Source organism: Puma concolor, chromosome A2, assembly GCF_028749965.1.
Source record: "Puma concolor isolate L17-30 chromosome A2, mPumCon1.1.hap2, whole genome shotgun sequence".
Classification (NCBI taxonomy): Eukaryota; Metazoa; Chordata; class Mammalia; order Carnivora; family Felidae; genus Puma; species Puma concolor.
In genome coordinates, this window is record NC_141668.1 from 131,005,476 (window position 1) to 131,028,598 (window position 23,123).

Sequence of the window (23,123 nt, forward strand, 5' to 3'; positions counted from 1 at the left end):
TGTTTTACTTTCTCTTTCTCCTTCCTCTCCTCGCTTTCCCTCCTGTGGACTTTCTCCTCTGTTCACTTCCCTTTTTTACTTCATTCTCTTAAATCCATGTGTTCAACCAGCCAACACTTCTGAAGACCAACCCTGCTTCAGGCGTGAAGTCTTGCACGTGAAAGACAAAAAGTAGATACAATCCCTTCCCATAAGGACCCTACAATCTTCATTCTTGTGTTTTGTATCAGAGCTCATGAAACCTCCAGATTCCCCAAACAGTAAGGTGTTTCCAGTCTCCCAGAACAGTCCTAACACCAGATAGTGGGGGCTGTCAACTCCGGCAACACACTCATCACTGCCAGATGCTGGGAGCTCTTGGGGTGGGGGAGGGTCCAGGGTGGCTGCACACTCAAATGCAGGGCTCCAGTGACACTGGCAGTGTGAGAACAAGGCCCTAATGGGGCCACTGAAGAGACCTGTGCCATGTGAGTATGTGTCCTGCTCCCTGTGGCCCCACCAAACCCCTCACTCAACTACCCTATGTAGAGCCCATGACAACCTGGGTATATTCCAGGGGTATTTCAGCTCTTCCCTCTCCCGGTGGGCAGCATCCTACTGTTACTATCTGGCTGAGTGCCTTGCCTCGTTGTCTATACTTGGCTGGTTTCATTTCCTTCCTTCCCTGCACACAGCCCACCTTTATGAAAATTATTCCCGAAGAAAGGAGAGACCTAGGGGCTCATGTCTGAGAAAGGAAAATGCCACAAGGCCTTGCTCTTCTGGCTCCTGATGACCAGATTGTGGGTGGTTTCCCTATCCAAAGAGAACTAAGTTTCAGCTGGGCTGGAAATCAGTTATAGGCTGGGCTGGGCAAATTTGTCTCTCTTTCTCTCTCTCCTTGGTTTCTCTCTCTCTTCAAGAATGTGAATTAGGAAACATAGGGGGCTGTTACCAAATATGCATCATCATTGGCTGTGGGCTTGTTAGGCTGGGCCACATATAAAGAGAATGCTGAGAAATAGAATGGAATCAGGTAGGCATGGAGAGAAGCAAGGACAGCAGAGATCCTGGGGCCTCTGAGGGATAGAGAAATCAGCTTTGGTCCTTAGCAGATTCCCAAGAGGCGTAGCACAATCTGCCCCATGTGTTCCCAGGACCGTCCCCTGGTCCCTTCCTTAGCTGGCCTGACTATAACACATTTTAAAGGGCACCTGGGTGGCTCAGTTCGTTAAGCGTCTGACTCTCGATTTCAGCTCAGGTTATGATCTCACGGTTCATGGGTTTGAGCCCCGCGTCGGGCTCTATGCTGATGGCGTGGAGCCCTGCTTGGGATTCTCTCTCTCTCTGCCCCTCCTCCCATTCTCTCTTTCAAAATAAATAGATAAACATTAAAAAAAACCACACATTTTAAAAAGTGGTATTATTGACTACAGGAGGCTATAAGAGTAATGTTCCAGACATGTGTTCAGGTTTTTTGTGCATTGCTTCTTTGTCCATGGCAACTTACAGAACCATAATAGCAAGTATGTTTATATCCTGTGTTGGAGCCAATCTCCTCTCCCTCTCTCCTTTCTAGGGATAAAGGTGACACATCTTTTTTCAAAATAGTTTTCGGGTTTAGAGAGAGTGATTGCAACCCATATAAACAAAGAAAAGGCTTATAATGTGAAAGATATCAATGGATTTCAGTTCAAAGATCTCATGTTTAATAAAGCACCTGAAAAAGGTATGAAAAAGGAAGATCCAATGAAGGTGACAAAGAATAATCAAGGAGTTACCTAGTAATTTGCTGATCTAAAGCTAGAAAACTTGGTTATTGGTCCTGCTCAGAACCAGGGTTTAGAACAACTTGAAAAATTATTTTATAATGTTCAAGTACTCAATGGATTTACGATGGGGAGCACAGAGAAAACCAGCTGGTTTTCAGCTCCAATTAAAGACAAGGGCTCCTGTCTAATTGCAAAGCTGCTTACAACTGCCTTCAAGTATTATTTACTCACTGATCACGTCCTCAAATAATCTGCAACAGGCTAAGAGGATTTCTGGGGAGGAAATTGTGCGAATCTTTTGAATTCCTATTTGGAAGTATGTACAGATGGGCTTGTAAAAGATAGTTTTAGCCACATTACAGAGGGAAAATTGCAATATTTAAAGGACAAATAATTCAGTGGAGAGATACATTTTGGGATGTCTGCCCAGCTCTGTAGGATTCCCCTTGTTTAGAATTTCCCCTCTCTCCCAAACCCATAGGGCTGAAGTTGGGAGTGGCCTGGGTTTGTACCCCTCCTCCGTCACTCATTAGCAGTGCTGCAAATTATCAAACAAACTCTCTGTCCCTTGGTATCTTTGTCTGTATAATGGGGATTATATTCTCGGGTGGTTTTGAGGATTAAAGAAGATAATGCTTAGAACAGCACCTGGCATTTAGTAAATAATAAATGTCAGCCATGATTTCTCAGCTCCATGCTCCTGGCCTAGCTGGAACCGTCTGCTTTCTCCCCCTGGGAATTTGGAATTGGGATGGAATTGGGGGTTAATCCTTTCATGTGGCTGCACCTGGAGTATGAAGCCTTGGTACTCTACTTTGAGGCCTGAGGAGCAGAGAATGAGGTCCACAACGAGAAGAATAAACAACGTCAGTGGGAGAAAGCAAGTCCGACCTGGGATCCTCATCAATTTCCCCGTCCTGCTTCATGTCCCGGGCTGAGCCTGCTGGCCTTCCCGCCCTGGTTTCTAGCAGACATCAGTTTGCTTATAAAAAGTATCCTTTGTGCTTGGGCTAACTTGGGGGATCTTTTATATGCAACCAAGAGTCCTAACTAATACATCAACACCTAGAAAAAAAGATGAAATCTGCTTATGAAGAAAAGGAGGAGATACAGACCTTAAATTCCCTGTTACTGTCAGAGGGAAATGGATTAAAACAGGCCACCAGTGAATGGCCAAGACATTCCCTTCATCAATGAATTACTAGTGGGAATTTTCCCCAGAAACTCAGTTTCAATCTGCTTTTTTTTCTTTTCCAGGATTTGCTCCATTTAGATCCAACGACATAAGACATTAGGTTTTAGTTCAGAGTTTTGTTTAAAAAAAATTTCAAGTACAAAGTAGGTGCTTCCAAGGTGACAAGACAGACAGACAGAAGTCTTTATAAACAGGAGTCTCTACTTCAGGATTTTTTAAAGGCAAAGAAATGGATGGAATAGGTCCAGGTGAGGAGTGCCCCTTTTTTCCCCCAAAGGTCTTTCTCAAGGAGAAAACATGGTTTTGATTTTTAACAACATAAATAATGGTTTTAGCAAAGAAGAAAGAGGGAAATTTTATTAGTTTTAGGTGTCGACAACAGCCAAGAAACATAGATCAGAAATGTTCTTCTCCCTCCGTCCCCCAACTCCGCCAAATCACTGATGTAACAATCTAAGAACATCTTTTGCCTCCCGTGAAAAGAAAAAGGAACTGGGGAATCTAAGTCCTTATTTTAGGCTCATTTAACTCCCAGACAAGTCACTTAACTGTAGGGATCTCAAGAAATCAGTTCCCCTCAATCTAGCCATTGTTCAGCTGTGGAAGGCCTCGTGCCTAGCCTATAATGTTGTCATTCAGTTCTGTGCCCTGCCATTAGTTTGGACCACACTTCTTAGAAGAATGGTGTGGCAAAAATCGAAAAGATATTCTCAAAAAACGGAGTCCAGTGTTGGAGGTTTCAACATTTGGCCTTTTGTGTCAGAAGTGTGTGGGCCGCCTCTGGGAGAAGCCCAGGGGGTGAATGAAAGGACGCACTTCACAGGGGACACAGGCACAATTCAGGCTCAGTCAATAGCAGACCAGGCTGGAATGCGCTCTGAGGGGCGAGGTGGGCGGACTCCTACACAAAGGGCATTCTCGCAAGAGAGCCTACCTGGATTGAAATAAAAAATAATATTTAATAAATCCTGGTCTCCCCATGTGATGGCATTCTTGTACTTCTGGTACAGAGGGTACAACATGTCCTCCCAAGCCAAGCCTGTTGGAATCATGCTGTTCTGGAAAAGAGACAACCATTAGAATGGCTGAGGCAAAGCAAATACATTTTGTCCACTGAGAAACAGTGCAGAGGACCCCAAATCCCCCAAATCCCCCTATGAAGCAAATAGGAGGGGTCCTGCTGGCCTCAAGACATAGGACAAAGCAAAACTAGGGCTGGAAACTGTAGAGTTTTGCCAGATGGGGTAGCACATAGATACTAGATGGGCCAGGAACCACTAGTTGGGGCTATAGTTTCCACTCAGAAAACTATGCCCAAATTGAAACTCTCTTTCTTATGCTTAATTCCTGCCTCAGAGGGGAAGGAACAAAATACAGATGGCAGAGTTAAGGTATCTAAGGGAAAACACCTTCTCCTTGTCTTAACATAATTTACTTTTAAAATAAAAGAAACACATTTATAGACTAAATATTCAAATAGCACACAAAGATAAAATTAAAAAGTAAAAGTATTCTTCCTCCATCCTCCTACCATTTCCACCCCCACTCTTCCCAGAAATATCCACGGTTAACAATCAGGTATTCTATTAGGTATTCCTTCTGGAAATTTCTAAGCCATAAAAGAGATCATACTTATGGTACCATGCTTTGTTGCATTTTAACTTTTTTCCCTTAATATCTTTTTAGAGATCTTATGTATCTTACCTATAGATTGATCTACTTCTTAATTAGAGGATGATTTTTTTTAATTGACTAGCTCTCTACTGAGGTTCATTTAAGTTCTTTCCAGTTCTCTACTAGGATAAAAGATGAGGCCATGAGCAGCCTTGTACAAATATCTCTGTATACATATGTAAATATATCCCTAGGATAATTTTACAAAATTTTCCATGGTTTTTGAAGCTTTGGGTAAACACAGAATTCAAACATTATAGAATTCAGAAATGCAACATAACATTCTTGAATAGTAACTGTGCTGTAGCTTTAAATACCATAAACACCTGGGCTCTTCCTAAACAAACATTTCATAACTTTGCAAATATTTTCCTCTTCCCTGGCTCCTTCCTTCCTCACCTACAAGCGCCTTACTTCCAAAAGCAGTACATTGACGATCTAGGAACATCACTGTTGAAATGACAAAATCCCGAATTTTAAACATGAAATATAAAGTATTTCCTTACCTTAAACTGGGCACTTCTTATACGAGTTAAATTCATCAGCATGACTCCTGAATTAACTCCCGCAGAGCCATAGAAAGGGTGCCGAGCAAAGCGGCTGTACCAGCCAATCTTGGGGATTTCATGCTCAGGGGCCATGGCTGCAAGCTGGGTGGCATTAAACTGCCTCAGAAGCTTCCATATGTCATCGACAGGTCTCAGAAAGAGAACGTCGGTGTCCACATAGAGAAGTGAATCCACATCCTTTAAAATCACCTTTATGTGTTTGGGGGGGGGGGAGGGGAGAGAAACCAAAACAAAAACAAATCAGAAACAGAGGAAGTAGCCTGATATGTCAACAGTGCCATCAATTTCACTGGTCAAGGCTGAATTGCAGAAAGGGTGGTACCACTCTTAGCTTCCATTCCTCCTTTGACTCCAAGGACACATATTAATTGAAGGGTAGAGACTCAAAGGAAGATAAACCTTCATTTAGTTTGCTTCAATTCTAGGACCCTAGACTGTATTTGGGAAGGGTTGAACTTTCAGTCCATCAGCATATGGACTGAGGGTCTCTTGTGTACTTTCATCCTTCAGTGAAGCCATCTGTCTTTCTCAGTTTTTCTTAGAATGAGGGTCTGGCATTGGACAGCCTGAAGTGGACAATCCCTAGACTAGCTCATGCCAGGCTTTGGGGTAAATACTCTCTGTCTCTGGATCCATTTCTTCTAGTGCCGATGGGTATAACTGCACCTTTTTGAATAAACATTTTCAGCTAAGATTTAGTCTCGGGAACAGGCGAAACAAATCATTGGCAAGCTTGGTTTGTAGATCAGGGATTGGCAAACTTTTTCTCTAAAGGGTCAGATAATAAATCTTTCAGTCTCTTTCAGTCTCTTTTCATGGCAACAATACAAGTCTGCCATGGTAGCATGAAAGTTACAACAATGCATAAAGGAACGGGCACGGCTGTGTTCCAATGAAACTTTATTTGCGGACACTAAAATTTGTACTTTATAGAATTTTCAGATGGTACAAAATCTTTTGATTTTTTTTTAACCATTTGAAATGTAAAAGCCATTCTTGGCTCATGGGCTGTGGATTTCAACCTCTATTGCTGTTCTTTCAAGCCAGCCATCTAATAAAGCAAATGAATTCTCCTGTCCTAACTGCTTTGCTTACCAGAGTTTTGCCTTGGAGTTAGAGATTTCAAAGCCTTAGTTAGTAATAGTGTTATTTGCCTTGTTTTGCCATTATTCCCCAAATTTAGTGGTAGCTTAATTAAGGAAGGATTTGAATATTCCTGTATCCCTGGCCTAATGTTATCCAAAGAGCACCACAACACCTACTACCATAGTGACACTTGCATTGGGGTGAATGTCTGTATCTTCAAAATTCACATGCTAAAGCCCTAACCCCCAACGTGATGGTATTTGTAGATGGGGCCTATGGGAGGAAATTAAGGTTCAATTAGGTCATGAGAGTGGGGTCTTCATGAAGGGATGAGTGCCCTTATAAGAAGAGAGGCCAGACACCTTGGTCTCCGTCTATCATGAAAGAAAATAATGAGAAGCAGTGCCTCAAGCCAGGAAGAGGTACTTAAAACCCGACCACGCTGGCACCCTGATCTCTGACTTCCAGCCACCAGACCTATGAGAAAAGAAATTTCTGTGGTTTAAGCCACCCAATCTATGGTATTTTGTTATGGCAAGCCGACTAAGACAATATTCCATTGGAATCTCCAATATTTAAAACTGATGAACATGTATGTGCACTGTATGATGTAGGTATCATGCAGATTTCAGATTTGAATGATTTCAGAGCTTACGTGATCAGCCACAGGATTCAGCTTTCTTTCTCATCTAGTAGAGGAATAGATTTTACAAACCAATAAAATGAAATTAAAATAATGATCACAAAAAAAATTAATAATAATAATGATCACCTATCGTTTCTTAAAAGATTATCTTGACATCCATCTTAACAACTTGACAATCTCGATTTTAGAATTAAGATGAATCCTTCGAATTGAACACACAAACTTAAAAACTCCCCTACCTTATCCTTATTTTTTCTTATTTTCCCATGGAAAGGTAAAAAAATTTGCCACAGATCAGCCTCTGTTTGATAATTTTTTTTTTTAATTACAGTTCCAGAGTACGCTGGAGCAAGGGCAAACTCTCTACAAAAGTATTAGTAAATGCATGTTGTGATAAAAATTATGAACTACATGTAAATACAATTATGATGTCTTGCATGTCCAACACAATCCCAAGGGCTCAACATTCTGCCAATTTATTTTACTGGGAAGAAAAACTAAAGCAAAATAAAGGGCTCTGCCCAAGTTCATATGTCAAATAATGCTAATGATGGCTGCATTTGGGCTAATAAGGTTATAACAAGATTAAGTCACTTTCTAGAATGTGTTTTCAGGGAAAAGAGACTGTATGGTGTTCCAATATAAAGCTAACTTAGAATTACAGAATTCGAGAGGAAGAGAAACCTATTTAAACCCATGTGAAATAGTACAAATTTCTCTTTATGGCTGATTATCTAATAAGGCCTGAATAAAAGCTCACAATGTAATGTTTTAATAAATTAAGGGTTATGCAGTCATCTGCCCAAAAGAATCAAGCTTGGTGATTTGCACTTGATCTTAGCCAAAAGGCTAAGAAGTGATAAGCTTGCTGACTTGATCACCCTAATTTTTTTCTTGGCCTTAATCATTTTTATTAAAGTTATCATTACTTTCTTCTTCAAAATGTTACCACTCCTCATCAAAACAAAAAAGAAGAAAACAAAAAGACTCTTCTGAAGAAGGTCTGGAAAAAAAAAACTAAAAAGATCTGAAGAATGGACATATTCCAACATGAAGTTACAGGCAATATCTTTAATCAAGAGAGAAAAAGGCAAAAAAAGTTGTAACAGAAATTTATAAAATGAGAATAAACTCACATAGGGTAAAATTTTTATTTAACCCATATCCAATTATTTGATATGAAAGACTGCTCCCGTTTTTTATTATTGGAAACAACACTACAATAGGTGCCTTTCTAGGGAAATTTCTAAGCACATAATAAGGCATTTCTTTTTCTCCTTTTTTTAATTTAATTTTTTCAAGTTTGTTGGTTTATTTATTTATTTATTTATTGGGGGGGGGGCGCGGAATGAGCACGAGTGTGGGAGGGGCAAAGAGAGAGAGGGGAGAGAGAGAATCCCAAGCAGGCTCCACGCTGTCAGCACAGAGCCCCAGGTGGGGCTTGAGCTCATGAATTTGTGACATCATAACCTGAGCCGAAACAGAGACTTGGCTGTTTAACCAACTGAGCCACCCAGGTACCCTGGCATTTCTTTTTAATGTAGTAAATATTTACACAGTTCAAAATAAAAATATCCTGAAGTAAATTTATTGACAGTTTATTCTTCCTTGTGATTCTGTCACCAACTCCCTTTCTTAGAGGTAACCGCTGATAACGGACTGCCCTTTGCTGTGCCAGAGATATTTTATGCATGTATAGAGCTATGCATGTACAATCCCCTTTCATGCTACAAATGGTAGCAGAGGATACAAAATGTTATCGGCCTGCTGTAAAAATAAATAAATAAAACAGTCATGCAGGAGGACTTGACGTATCGGCACACAAAGATTTTGTTTATTGTTTTTTACTTATTATTATCTACTTACATGTTATAGAACATTTAGGTCATTTTCAAGCTTTTGTTATGAAAAAAAAGTGTCACAGTGAGAAACCTCCTCATCTTAACTCATTTCCAACACACATGAGTTTCTCTGTAGGGTAAATTCCTTAGTCAAAGAGTACATGCATTTGTACGCATGATACATATTGCCAAACTACTTCTCTAGAAGTGGACCCCTTTGGACTTCAACCAGCAAGGTAAGAGGGTGCCTTTTTTATCTCACTTCAGGGTCTGGGCCTACACGGAGCACACCTCAGGGTTTCAGCCTTGCAATTCATTTTAGTTCATATTTTCTTGCAAGTCTTGCCCTGGAGGACTGCCTGGGATCATGCACTATGGCAAGAAGTGATGCGTATCTGGAAGACCAGTGACGAACATTTAAGGACACTTGGATTCCAATGCTGGCACCACCAGATGGCACCCACGCAGGCCCCAGATCCGAATGCTTCATAGGTGGAAACCCTCTACAAACCTTCTCCAAGCCATATCTAACCCCTCCTCTGGTGATGTGTGATTCTGGAGACGTGCTTCCTGGAGTAGGACCAAGGGACACGGAAGAAAAATTTAGGAATACATTTTCTGGCTGCTAATTCGGGAAAACTTGCAAGTCTTCAGTTAAGAAGGCAAAGCCAGGGGCGCCTGGGTGGCTCAGTCGGTTAAGCATCTGACTTCTGCTCAGGTCATGATCTCATGGTTTGTGAGCTGAGTCGGGCTCTGTGGTGACAGCTCAGAGCCTGGAGCTTGCTTGAGTTTCTTTGTCTTCCTCTCTCTCTGCCCCTCCCCCGCTTGTTCTCTCCCTCTCTCTCTCTCTCTGTCAAAAATAAATAAAGCATTAAAACAAATTTTTTTACAAAAGGCAAAGCCAGTTCAACTTACACTACAGATTGCAAACTAAGGCCTGTGGGTCAAATTCAGCCAATGAATGGAGTTTTAAGAAAATTTCATACATAGCCTTTTGAAAAAATTGATTTAGTTGCCAACATTTTTTAAAAACTGAAGATTTCTCAAAAATATCTGCATTTCTGTCTTAAAAGAAGTCGATGGCCCCAGCAAGAACAGCCTGCATCCTACAAGGGAAAAATCTGCTGGTGCTGGTTTACAGGCACTCCTTGCATTTTCTGCTCATTTATACAATAAACATTTATGGAGGGTCCACTAGGTGCCAGGGGTGACCAGCAGTGACCAAGACAGACAAAAATCTTTGCCTTCATGAGGGAGTCCGATAATAAATAAGATACATTATACTGATGATGTAGTATGTAAGCAGGAGAAGAATAAAGCAGGGAAAGGGACCAGGGGTACCAGGAACACAGGGAGTTTGCAATTTTGAATCGGGTTGGAGAGAAAGTGTTGCTCAGAAGGGGTGAGCAAATGGGAATAAAGCAGGCTGGCAAACTTCCAGAACAGCTGGGGACCAGTGTGCTTGGACTAGGGCCAACACACGGAAGAAGAGTCAGGGAAGGAGACAGAGAGGTACGTGGGCCACTTAGGGCTTTGTTTGCCCTGGGAAGAACTTTGGCTTTTACCCTGAATGACATGGAAGCCACTGACGAGATTCAACAGAGGGGTGACACGATCTGACTCAGAGAGATGGTCACTGTGGATGTTGCACTGAGAACAGATGACTGCGATATGCAGGGGAAGCAGGGAGACCAGTTAGAACACCATTTTATTTTTTTTTATTTTTATTTATTTTTTTGATTTTTTTTTTTAACGTTTATTTATTTTTCAGACAGAGAGAGACAGAGCATGAACAGGGGAGGGGCAGAGAGAGAGGGAGACACAGAATCTGAAACAGGCTCCAGGCTCTGAGCTGTCAGCACAGAGCCCGACGCGGGGCTCGAACTCACGGACCGTGAGATCATGACCTGAGCCGAAGTCGGACGCTTAACCGACCGAGCCACCCAGGCACCCCAGGACACCATTTTAATAATTCAGTTGAGATGTGACGGCGTAGTGGCAACCCAGCAAGGGAGTAGTGGTTGAATCCTCCATGTAGTTTAAAGACAGGGCCAACAGGATTTCCTGATGGACTCTACGTGTCATGTGAGACAAGGGAAAAGTCAAGTGCAACTCCAAGGATTTTAACCTGAACAAAAGGTACCACAGAGTCACTTTTAACTGAGATGCCACTTGATATGTGTCACTCCCGAGTTACCTGTCTGGCCCTCGCAGGGCAACGGCCCATTTGTGACTGTTGAAGCCTAGTTCCTTCACTCCCTCCTCTGCATCAGCGCTCCCTGAAATGTAAAGAAGCCCATGGGTGCTCCTGGGAGGGGATACATGGATGGGGGGTGTCTGGGGCAATGGTCAAATCATCTAGTGCTTGACCACAGTGGTGTTTACAAGGGCGTGAGCTTATTAAACTAAGCATTTAGAGTTTTGGTAGGTAGGCCCTATATCCAAACAGACACACAGAAGCAGCCCTAACGATACACTTCGGAGAAGGGACAGTCCTTAAAATCTCGAGTCTGGTATTTGTGAGTTCAGTTCCTGGCAGGATGACCTCCTAGCCCTGTGACTTTGGACAAGATCCTCAGGCTTTCCAGGCCTCAGTTCCCCATCTGTAAAAACTGTAAAGCAGTATCACCACCACCACCCTTGTCCCCAGGTTGTCCTCACGACCCAGAGAAACAACACACACGAGGTACGTGGTACCATGGCTGGTGGACAGTAAGTACTCCATAACTAACAGTGCTGTTACTGTAAGAAGGCTCTTGTTCTCCCTCGTCAGGCGTCAAGTGCAATTAGCCACCATTCCTAGCAATGCCCACAGCCCTTCAAAACACGTCAACCACAAAAAACCTCTCACACAGAGTCAGGCAGAGAAGAAACGAAGTTTTTGAACTTTCTCATATCATAATCTACTTATTACCTTGAGGGAAAACAAGTCCAGAAGGCCTTTTTACTCTTTATCTGAAAAAAACAACAAAACACCAGGAGAAAAGGGAAAAAAAAAAAAAACCTCACTCTTTCTGTAACAGTGTGTCTCTGGAGGCTAATTCTGCAGCAATGATTGCGGGTATTAATTTGAAGAAGATCATTTGGCCATGATATAACGGGAAGAGGAATATTTACCGAAAGGATGTAAAATTAGCCATTCTAATTCCCTTATGGAAATCAGTCAGTGCTAGAAATGAGGCCTTTGTTTTCTTAGGAAAGCGGGGAAGATAGGAAGCACACAATAGCTATTTGTACACGATCCTGCGGGTGTAATGGGCACTCCTGGACCTGCTCCATTCACCGCCTCAACCTGCTGGCTCCTTGTGCTTTGTGAGGACAAGAGGCTGGCCACAGGCAACAAAATTCTCAAGGGCTCAACAGCTTACCTTCAAGTTTGTTTTGCTCCAGTCCTGTTCTGACTTTGACAGTACAATTTGGCGGTTAAAAGCTTTGGGTTTGAAGTCTAATTACAGTAGCGCCGCCCCCCCCCCCCACCCCAGTCCAGGAGGGATACATTCCCAGACCCCTGGTGGGTGCCCGAAACGGTGGATAATACTGAGTCCCCTATTTATATTGTGTTTTCTCCTATGTGTATATATCTATGATAAAGTTTAATTTATAAATTAGGCACAGTAAGAGGCTAACAATAATTAATAATAAAATGGAACAATTATTACGATATACTGTAATAAGTTACGTGACTGTTGTCTCTCTTAGGGCCGCGTGGGTGGTTCAGTCCGTTAAGTGTCTGACCTCGGCTCAGGTCATGATCTCATGGCTTGTGGGTTCGAGCCCCGTGTCGGGCTCTGTACTGACAGCGTGGAGCCTGGAGCCTGCTTCGGATTCTGTGTCTCCGTCTCTCTCTGCCCCTCCCCTCCTCAAAAATAAAAATAAGCATCAAAATATCTTACTGTACTCTCCTCACCCTTCTATGACAATGTGAGATGATAAAACGCCTATGAGATGACATGACGGGAAGTGAGTGACACAGGCACTGTGACGAACCGTCAGGCTACCGAGGACCTCTGGCCCTATGTGAGAAGGAGGACCACCTGCTTCTGAACTGAGGCTGAACAAAGGTAACCGAAACTGCAAAGAGCAAAACGCGGATGAGACAGGATTACTGTATTTGAAAACAATTCAAATCCCGTGTCTGCTACTAAGTGTGTGGTCTTGGGCAAGCCACTGACGCCTCCTAAGCCTCAGTTTCTCATCCTGTGAGGGGCATAGGTAGCCCACTTCATAGCACTGCTGGGATGATGAAATGAGACGGGGCGTGCGAAGTGTGTGGCAAACACATAGCAGGCACTCGGTCAATGTTGGCAGTCCATGCTCAAGGGCTAAGATCCTTGATTCACAGTGTGGGGTACAAGTACCTGGCTATCGCAGTAGCGGCAGTTGTAGAAGCAGTATAGAAAGAACGAGGCATATCCTCTGTTCTCAAGGAGGTCTAATGGGGGAGGCAGGTAAAAGGCAGAGCAAAGTGAGGTGTGGGGGATGACAGGGGTAGCACAGCACGGAAGCACACAGCAGGGCCCCTAAACCAGTCTGCGGTGAAAGCAGGGAAGACTTCCCAGAAGAAGCAACATCTCTGCTGAGCAATAAGTGAACAGCGGGGCAAAGAGTTCTAAAGGTAAGTGGAACAGCATGTGAAAAGGTCCGCAACCGAGAGAGAGAGAGAGAGAGAGAGAGAGAGAGAGAGAGAGAGCATGATGCAGAATGGGATGGCAAGGTGCCGGGTGGGGCTGAAGCTGAAAGCAGGAAAGCCAGGCTGGTGAGCGATTAGACTAGCAGAGTGAGCAGGGCCCCAAAAGAAGCTATGCTGACTGGATCCTGAGACCAAAGGGGAGATGTCAAATGATGTGAACCATGGGGGCGCCTGGGCCGCTCAGTCCATTAAGCGTCCGACTTCGGCTTGGATCATGATCTCACAGTTCCTGAGTTTGAGCCCCACATTGGACTCTGCTGACAGCTCAGAGCCCGGAGCCTGCTTCAGATACTGTGTCTCCCTCTCTCTCTGCTCTTCCCCTGTTCGCACTCTATCTCTCTCTCTCAGAAATAAACATTAAAAAAAAAAAAAAATGATGTGACAGAAAACACAAGGTCAGATGCTTCCCCTTCTACTCACATTGCCCGCACCAAACCCTAGAGAGTTCCATCAGCTTTTCCTCCAAGAACATGTGAATCTACCCTTTACTCTCCCTCTCCAAGGCATGATTACAGCTCCCCCAGAAGTCTGGAAAGGTCTGTTTGCTAGTCTGTGTCCACACTTATCCCCCCGGAATGTATTCTTCACAGAGTATCCAGAGGGATTTTTAATCTTTGACCCATGGGTTATTTACAAGTGTGTGGTTTGATTTCCAAACATTTGGGATTTTCCAGATTTCTTTGTTATTCATCAGAAAAAAAGTTTTTCAATGTTTATTTCTGAGAGAGAGAGACACACACACAGTACAAGCAGGGGTGGGGCAGAGAGAGAGGGAGACACAGAATCCGAAGCAGGCTCCAGGCTCTGAGCTGTCAGCACAGAGCCTGACATAGGGCTGGAACCCACGAACTGTGAGATCATGACCTGAGCCGAAGTCGGACGCTTAACCAGCTGAGCCACCCAGGTGCCCCATCTCTTGTTATTTATTTCTAACTTAATTATCGTGTAGTCACAGAGCAGAGTCTACATGGTTTTAGTCCTCTCAAATTTATGGCCCAGCATATGGTGGATCTTGGTGAATGTTCCCCATACATGTGAAAAGGAGGCTTATTTTGCAGTTGTTGGGTGGAGTATTCTGTAAGTTCTGTAGCTGTCAACTTGGTTTGATACTGTTGTCAAGGACTTCTATACCCATACTGATTTTGTTTGTTTATTCTAACCAAAGGAGCTCCATGGAGTTTTACCTCCAGACATTAAAGAAGGGGTAGAGAATTGTGAAATTACTGCAATTTCACTTACATCAACAGATATGATGAAGTCCCAGTAGTTTATTTTTGCTTTTGTTTCCCTTGTCTCAGGAGACATATCTAGTAAAAAGTTGCTTCGGCCGATGTCAAAGAGGTTACTGCCTATGTTCTCCTCTAGGATTTTAATGCTTTCTTGCTTCACATTTATGTCTTTTCAAAACATTTTTTTAAGTTTATGTATTTACGTATTTATTTCTTAAATATATTTTTTAAAGTTTATTAATTTATTTCAGAGAGACAGAGACAGCATGCATGGGGAAGGGGCAGAAAGAGAGGGATACAGAATCTCAAGCAGGCGCCATGCTGCCAGCACAGAACCCGATGTAGGGCTTGAATTCATGAAACTGTGAGATCGTGGCCTTAGCCAAAACCAAGAGTCAGAAGCTTAACTGACTGAGCCACCCAGGAGCCCCATGTTTATTTTGAGAGAGAGAGAGAGAGAGAGAGAGAGAGAAAGAGAGAGAGAGAGGGCATGCATGAGGGGCAGAGAGAGAGGGAGAGAGAAAGAATCCCAAGCAGGCTCCATACCATCAGTGTGGAGTCCGATGTGGGGCTTGAACTCACCGACCTTGAGAAAATCACCCGAGCTGAGATCAAGAGTCGGACACTCAACCTACTGAGCCACCCAGGCGCCCCCACATTGAGGTCTTTAATCCATTTTGAAGTTCACTCATATGTGGAATTTAAGAAACAAAACAAATGATCCTTGGGGGGAGAAAGAGAGAGAAAGGCAAACCAAGAAACAGACTCTTAACTACAATGAACAAAGCGATGGTTACCAGAGGGGGCGTGGGTTGGGGGGATGGGTGAAATAGGTGATGGGAATTAAAGAGGGCACTTATTGTGATGAGCACTGAGTGTTGTAAGTGTGAAACTACTAAATTGTACCCCTGAAACTAATATTACACTCTATGTTAGCTAACTGGAATTTAAATAAAAACTAAAAAAAAAAAAAAAAAAATCCAGCTATGATTTGGGACCATCACTCATTTTCACATTAATCAGTCAATTAGCAAAAGGGAAGTGTTGAAGTCTCCAACTCAGCCTGTGGATTTGTCTATTTGTCTAAGTATGTTTTTGCTTTGTAGCTTTGGAAGTTCTGTTACTCATTTAGGTGGGTGACATCTTCCCGATGGCTTGATCCTTATACCATTATGAACTGCTTGGGAGGCTTTTTCAAAAAATCTACTTTAGAGGATGCCACTTTCCTTCTTAAACCCCCTCAAGACTTGTCACTGAACTTTAAGTAGCCACAGACATACCATCGCCCATAAAAGGCCCTGGAGAATGGACATGCTCTGTTCACCTCCAACCTCGTCTTCTATCAGTGGTGTTCTTTCACCTCCTAGCCTAACCTAAGGTTTTTCTGGCTTCAGGGTCTTAAACTTTTCATTATCACTCTGTTACTGTCAAAGTCAGCAGAGGCTGGGGAGTGAAATAACTTACTACTGAGCCAATAAGCTCTTGATTCTCTTCCTACATACGGGCAAGGTCTCCTCTGTCGGAGTCTTAAGTCTTTGCTGAGACAGGCACTAACACATAAATCTCTTCTTTCAAAAGGAAAATAAATGGAAACTGGGGACTTCTTACTTATCAAGGAATCAGCTTTGGGAATGTTCTCTCACTACATTCCCTAAGTTCTTGACATCTGAGGTAAAGAAGATAAAGTCTCCAAATATGCTCAAAAAGAGCATGTTTATTTGGGCACCTGGGTGGCTCAGTCAGTTGAGCACCCGAATTTGGCTCAGGTCACGGTCTCACCGCTCATGAGTTTGAGCCCCACATTGGGTGCTCTGCTATCAGCACAGAGCCTGCTTTGGATCCTCTGTCCCCCTTCTCTCTGCCCTTTCCCTGCTTGCTCTCTCTCTCAAAAATGAATAAAACATTAAAAAATTCTTTAAAAAAGAGCATGTTTATTGGCTATGAAATACATGTGCAGCCTCTGATGCTTTTGTCAGTTTCAAGGTTTGTGAGCTATTGTTTTAGATAATTGCTTTAAAAATCAGAACTATGATTAGTGTGAAAATGGACGACGTTCCCAGATCATACGTGCTGCTGTAAATAAGTTAGCAATGATTTGATGTTTCTCCCCTCCTTGGGAGCCTGTCCATAAAGCTCCATTGAGTTTCTGTGACTGGGAATAAGCAACTTCCCTGGCCTGTCAGTGAAGACTTCCCCCATGGGAAGCAGAGCTTTCCACTCACTGTTCTAGAACACCCAGTTCTGACTTATCCTTCAGATCCGAGCTCAGATGGTACCTCCCCAGTAAGGCTTCCTGGAGAACGCCCACCCTTCCCCCTTCCCAGTCTCCTCATCACAACACCTAAGAACCCTTTCCCACCACTTCTTACACCAGTGGCCTTTGTTGAATTATTTTCTCATTTACTGCTTGCTTCCCTGATTAGAATAGAAGCTCTGTGAGGGCAAGACCCTCTGTATCTACTTAACTTCTGAAGTCCATGTACCTAGCACAATGCCTGATATAGAGATTAGGCATCCAATAAATATTTACAGAAACTAAGGAATTCAACTGCTGACCTGCATCAGAACCACTGTAAAAGTTGAAATGCTTTAAGGCTGATCGGTGGATAAGACAGGTCCTGAGAAATGAGATGGTCTGTGAGCAAATGAAGTCTCGAAGACCCAAGGGGTCTAAGCATATAATATAAGACAGCTAGGGGCTAAGCATATAATTCCATTCCCTTACCTCTCAAGCATCTCTACAACGTCCTTAAAACTGAAGGAAAGGTAAAGGAACCAGAGGGGGGAGGACAGAACAGAAGGAAAGACAAAGGAGCCATTCAGATCCAAGTAGAACCAAACTCTAGAGAGGGAGCCTTTGGAAAATGCCATCAACGATAATCAGAAGAAGGTAAAAACGTGTAAAGAGGGTTAGAGCAGGAGGGGGCAACAGAGAGGAGGAAAGGACAAGGTTTCAAGAAGTAGAAAAAAAGAAATGTTTTTTGGCCAGGTGAAGAAGACATCTATGCATATGAAAAATAAGAGACCTGCTTACGACTAAAATAGCCACAATCCATCTAGTCAGAATCAGCAAGGCACAGACCCTGTATTTACTAAATCAGATCATGAGTGAAGAAATGGTGCTCCTGTGGAAAGGCACAGGAAAGGCAGACACTATTTTAATTTTTTTTAATGTTTTTATTTATTTGAGAAGGAAAGAGAGAGACAGAGCATGATTGGGGGAGGAGCAGAGAGAGAGGGAGACACAGAATCGGAAGCAGGCTCCAGGCTGTGAGCTGTCGGCACAGAGCCCGACGCGGGGCTCGAACCCACAAACTGTGAGATCATGACCTGAGCCGAAGCTGGATGCTCAACCGACTGAGCCACCCAGGCGCCCCAGGCAGACGCTATTTTAGTGTGGGAAGATGGAACAGCTCTGGAGACGGATGGCGGTGCACAGCCCAGCATGTACTCAGGGCCACAGCACTGGAGGCTTAAACACAGTTCCAATGGTTAAAAGCATTTTATATTGCATATATCTTACAGTAAAAAAGATATATATTCCCTTTTCCCCCTAAAAACAGGGGAAAGGGAAACACAGGCACTGTTAGCACGCCTTTGCAATTAAAGTGTGGCTTACACAATGTACTCCGTGGGGTTACTTAACCTATTTCTACCTTGGTGAATTTTCACTTCCCTAAGCCAAATATACTCAAGGCATTTTTCCAAGGTATTCTTTCATTCTTTCATTTCCACAGTTCAATCAGGTCCCTGTCCTTTTCTTCTCTTCTTGTTTTGAAATATCAGTCGTACAGCACATTCTCCTCCAGGCAAGATGTCTGTCAAAGCGGACCAAGAGGACATCTCGGGGCAAGAAAGGAGCAAGAGAGAGCAACCCCTCCGCTACCTGACTCCAGCTCTCTTAAGGGAAAGTCTTCCCCTGTGGGGATGGGGAGGGGGATGGGTGAGCAGATTCTGGGAAAGTGTTTGGTGACCCCTGCCCCTTCCCATTCTACAGGAAGATCAACTGGATGGAACAGAGCTTCTAAGGTTTTCTGGACCTTCCGCGCTGGGACCAAAATTCCAAAGTCTCCAAACGAAAAGAAAAAAGGAAAGTACACAGCAACATAAATCCGCAATTTGATAAAAATAAGTAAAAATAAGTACCCTTTTCCTCCACCGTTCTTTCACACTCCTTTTGAAAAAAATGCACACTGGACCTATATTGAAACAGGCTATTACAGAGACAAGAACTTTTGAGGAAAGAGAGAAAGCTGAATAAAAATGAACATTTCCACCAACGTCTGGGTAATCTGGGAGGTCCTCTAGTAAAGAGAGGTGGAAATCTGAAGAATGAAAACTGATCAGAAGGGGTAATAATAGCCTGAGACCCATGTAAACAATAATCCCATAAAACAATTAGGTAGGTAAGATACAATTCTGGCTAAATAATTATAATAATTATAAACACTCATATAGCACTATGTGCGAAGCTCTGTCCCACCAGCTCAACCTAATAGGTAGTCGTATTAGTATTATTAGTAGTATTAGTAGATAATAATAGTATTATCTAGTTACAGATGAGGAAACTGAGACACAGAGAGGTCAAGTTACTTGCCCAAGGTCACAGAACTCTATGAAATAATGAATCCACAGATTTTTTTTTCAATAAACTAATTTACAAATGTAAAGGAAAAATAAACTAATCCCTTTATTTACTCAATACCCATTGCATGTTAAGCATCCTTCTGGGCATTTCATATACAATGGTACCTCAAAAACCTTGCTAAGGTGGTATTATTACCCACATTTAACAGATGAGCTTGAATAACGTACCCAAGGTCACTGCTGAAAAATAGCAGAGCGAAACCAGGGTGCTTTAATACCAAGGCTCATGCTGATTTTCACCTAATGCTAACCATACATGCTCACAACGTGAATGGTGGATGTGGTTAGTCACAGAGTAGTTGTTCTCGAACCTCCGTGTACCTGAGAATCATTGATGAAGTTTGTTTAAAATGCAGACCCCCGGTCCCTACCCCCAGATTCTGAATTATTAGGTCTGGCGTCGGCGCCTGGAACCAACGTATATGTATGTATGTGTTTTTAAATGTTTTATTTTGTGACCATTTTAGACTTTCACAAAGACTTTCAAAAGGAGTCCAGAGAGTTCCCACGTACTCATCACTGAGCTTCCGCTGTGTTGACGTGTGACATGACCACCGAGAACTTGTCAAAACTAAGAAATTAGCCTTGTACAACACTACTAAGTTAAAACTATAGAATTGACTCTGATTTTAGCAGCTTTTCCACTAATGTCCCTTTTCTGGTTCAAAATTCAATCAAGGATCCCACCTTGCATTGAGTTGGTACGTTTTCCTAATTTCCTCCAATCTTTCCTTGTCTTTTCATGATCTTGACACCTTGGAAGAGTAGTGGTCAACCACTTGGTAAAAGTCACTCAATTTGCTGTCTGGTATTTTCTCATGATTAGACTGAGATTATGCATCATTGGGAAGAACACAGCAGAGGTGAAGTGCCCTTCTCAGTGTATCATATCTGGGCGTATATGATGTTGATATGTATTACTAGTGATGTGAACCTTGATCACTTGGTTAAGGTACTGTCTCCCAATATTCTCTGCAATAAACATATTATTTCCCGCTTCATAATTGCCAAATATTCTGGAGGAAATGCTTTGAAACATGCAAACATCTCGTTTCTGGTTAAAGTTTCACCCCCTAATTTTATTTTATTTTTTTTAAAGGACCATAGATTATTTAAAAAAAATGTTCTTTAATGTTTATTTATTTTTGGCAGAGAGAGAGAGAGAGAGAGAGAGAGAGACAGAGAGACAGAGAGAGAGACAGAGCATGAGTAGGGGAGGGAAGAGAGAGAGGGAGACACAGAATCTGAAGCAGGCTCCAGGCTCTGAGCTGTCAGCACATGCCCCGACGCGGGGCTCGAACTCACAGACTGTGAGACCATGACCTGAGCCGAAGTCGGATGCTTAACCGACTGAGCCACCCAGGCGCCCCTCACCCCCTAATTTTACATCTTACCTACAGCCATTAGTACTATGGCATTCTAATGGTCATTTTCTATTTTCCGCATTCTTTCTACAAATGTTAATTCGAATTCTTCTGAAGGGAAGAGTTGTCACTTCTCCCCATTTATTTATCCATTCAGTTATTTATTTATATTAGTATGGACTTACGGAAAATTATTCTATTTCAGGGGTTATAGGTCCATACTGTCATTGCTTATTTTGTTGCCCATGCTGTTCCAAGTCTGGACATATGGGGCTCTTTCAGATTGCTTCCCATGCCCTTTCAGTATGACTCCCTCCTTCCCTCCATCGCTCCATCCATCCATCCATCCATCCATCCATCCATTTTATATTTTAACACATCATTAATTTCCAGCACCACAATACACTCTACTTCTAGCCTCTTTCAGTGGATAGTTAGGAAGGGCACCTATGTATACTACCCAATGCATACACATATATCTATAATTATCTTTCTATCTATCTATCTATCTATCTATCTATCTATCTATCTATCTACTTATCTATCAAAAACATGGATCCAAATCGATGCTTGACCTTGGGAGCCTGTATGACTGTGTGATGCTGAGAAATAATTTATTGAAGGTAATGAGAAATTTGAGCTTAGATTATTAGGGTGTTGTGGTGAGTTTTAAAGAATTGGGTATGATTTTAATAAGTGAGGCTGGATGCGGAGGAGCAAAGTGGCCAGGGCATCGTCCCCAGGCAACAGTATGGCGAAGGATAATATGTTCAGCATCTCAGGAGGACAATGGCAGACCAGCCTGGCTGGACAGGTAAATCATGATTTGGAATAATGCTGAAGAATTAACAGGTGAACTCAGTCAAAATGCAAAGGGCCCTGAACAAAAGGCTGGCCCTGAACAAAAACCCTGAACAAAAGGGTTTGGACTGGATCCTACATGGGAACAGAGACTCTGAAAAGGTTCTGAGCTCAGAATTCACAGGCTAAGAGTAGCATTCAAAATCCAAAAATCCAGGAGTGGCATGCAGGAGGGAAGGGACACAGTTGGCAGGGAGATGAGTAACCAGGGTGGTACAACCATCATGTTCTCTATTATCACTGCCATGTTTATTTTTTTGTATTAATGTAAATACAGCCAGACCCAGAACACCTGGTCACAAAGAGGCCTGTACTTTCACAGTGTGCCTATATGTCTTCTAGCTTCCATACATTACGAAAAACTCTTATGTTCTTGTTTTCTTCTCTTTCTTATTGGTTTGCCATTTTAAGAAATTCTCCAAAGTACACAATACACAAATGCATGCTTGTGTGTTAGCAAAACAGACAAGGCAGCAGTCTGTGGCGTCAGAAATTCAAGTTCCTCTTTTCCTGTCTATCCCCTCCTTACACACCACTACTCCAAGCCCCCACATCCTCTCTCTTTTCATTAAAACGAACTCATAGTAAACACTTCAGTGAACAGCACCCTGACTGTTTCTACACATTTATCTACACGTGTGATTGTAGGATGGCTAGGCATTCTGATCTTAACTCGCTTATTACCTCCTCAAAGATCTCTACTCCCTGTCACTCTTTAAACTCATCAGTTTTTTTCCCCATAATTCTTTTAACTACCTAAAATAAAATGTATAACTTTTTTTTTTCTTTTTTTTTTTTGGTCATTCTTTCATGGTTTGGATGTAAGTTTTAAGAGCAGGAAATTTGGCTCCCTTGCTTACAACCGTATCTCCAGGGACAGCTACATAGCTGGGGCTCAATAAACACTGTTGAATGAATGGCTGTGTGTATATATACACTCACCCACATATGTGCATTTGGATTTTTAAAAATAGTAGTGTAATCATGCTATACATACCTGCTAATTGTCTGCTTTGAGATACTTTCCTTTCACTTTGGATGTGCAGAGAGCAAAGGACTTTCTGTTCCATGCTGAATATTCTCAAACATCCTATTTGATAATGTTAAATTAGCCTAAGATAGGATAGAATCACGAACACTTGGAAAGTACTGTTCCTATATACTGTTTTTTTCCGGTTTAAAAAATTTTTTTTGTAGTATTTATTTTTGAGAGAGAGACAAACAGAGCATGAGCAGGTGAAGGGCAGAGAGAGAGGGAGACATAGAATCCAAAGCAGGCTCCTCAGCTGCTCTGAGCTGTCAGCACAGAGTCTGACGTGGGGCTTGAACTCACAAGCGGTTAGATCATGACTCGAGCCAAAGTCAGACGATTAACCGACTGAGCCACCCAGACGCCCCTTTCCTGTACAAACACTGGGAGTCTGTACAAAAATAAATACCCATTTTTTATTAAATAGTGATCCACCAATTTAACTGTTTTGAGATGTTAAGGTTGATCATTAAACTACCAGCATAAAATACGGTGGCACGGGAGAAAATTAAGATAACAATTTGTATTTTTGCTTCCATT

The 23,123-nt window shown here is 42.5% G+C and overlaps 1 protein-coding gene across 1 annotated transcript in view; it reads right to left on the reverse strand.

Annotated features, from left to right (window-relative positions):
* GXYLT2 (glucoside xylosyltransferase 2) overlaps positions 1-23,123 on the reverse strand; it is a 96,442-nt gene that overhangs the window by 16,135 nt on the left and 57,184 nt on the right. Inside the window, exons 4-5 of the mRNA XM_086697588.1 lie at positions 5,127-5,378; positions 3,881-4,004 (exon numbers count right to left, since the gene is read on the reverse strand). Of these exons, the coding sequence (XP_086553714.1) occupies positions 3,881-4,004; positions 5,127-5,378 (376 nt within the window). The remainder of the gene's footprint in view (positions 1-3,880; positions 4,005-5,126; positions 5,379-23,123) is intronic.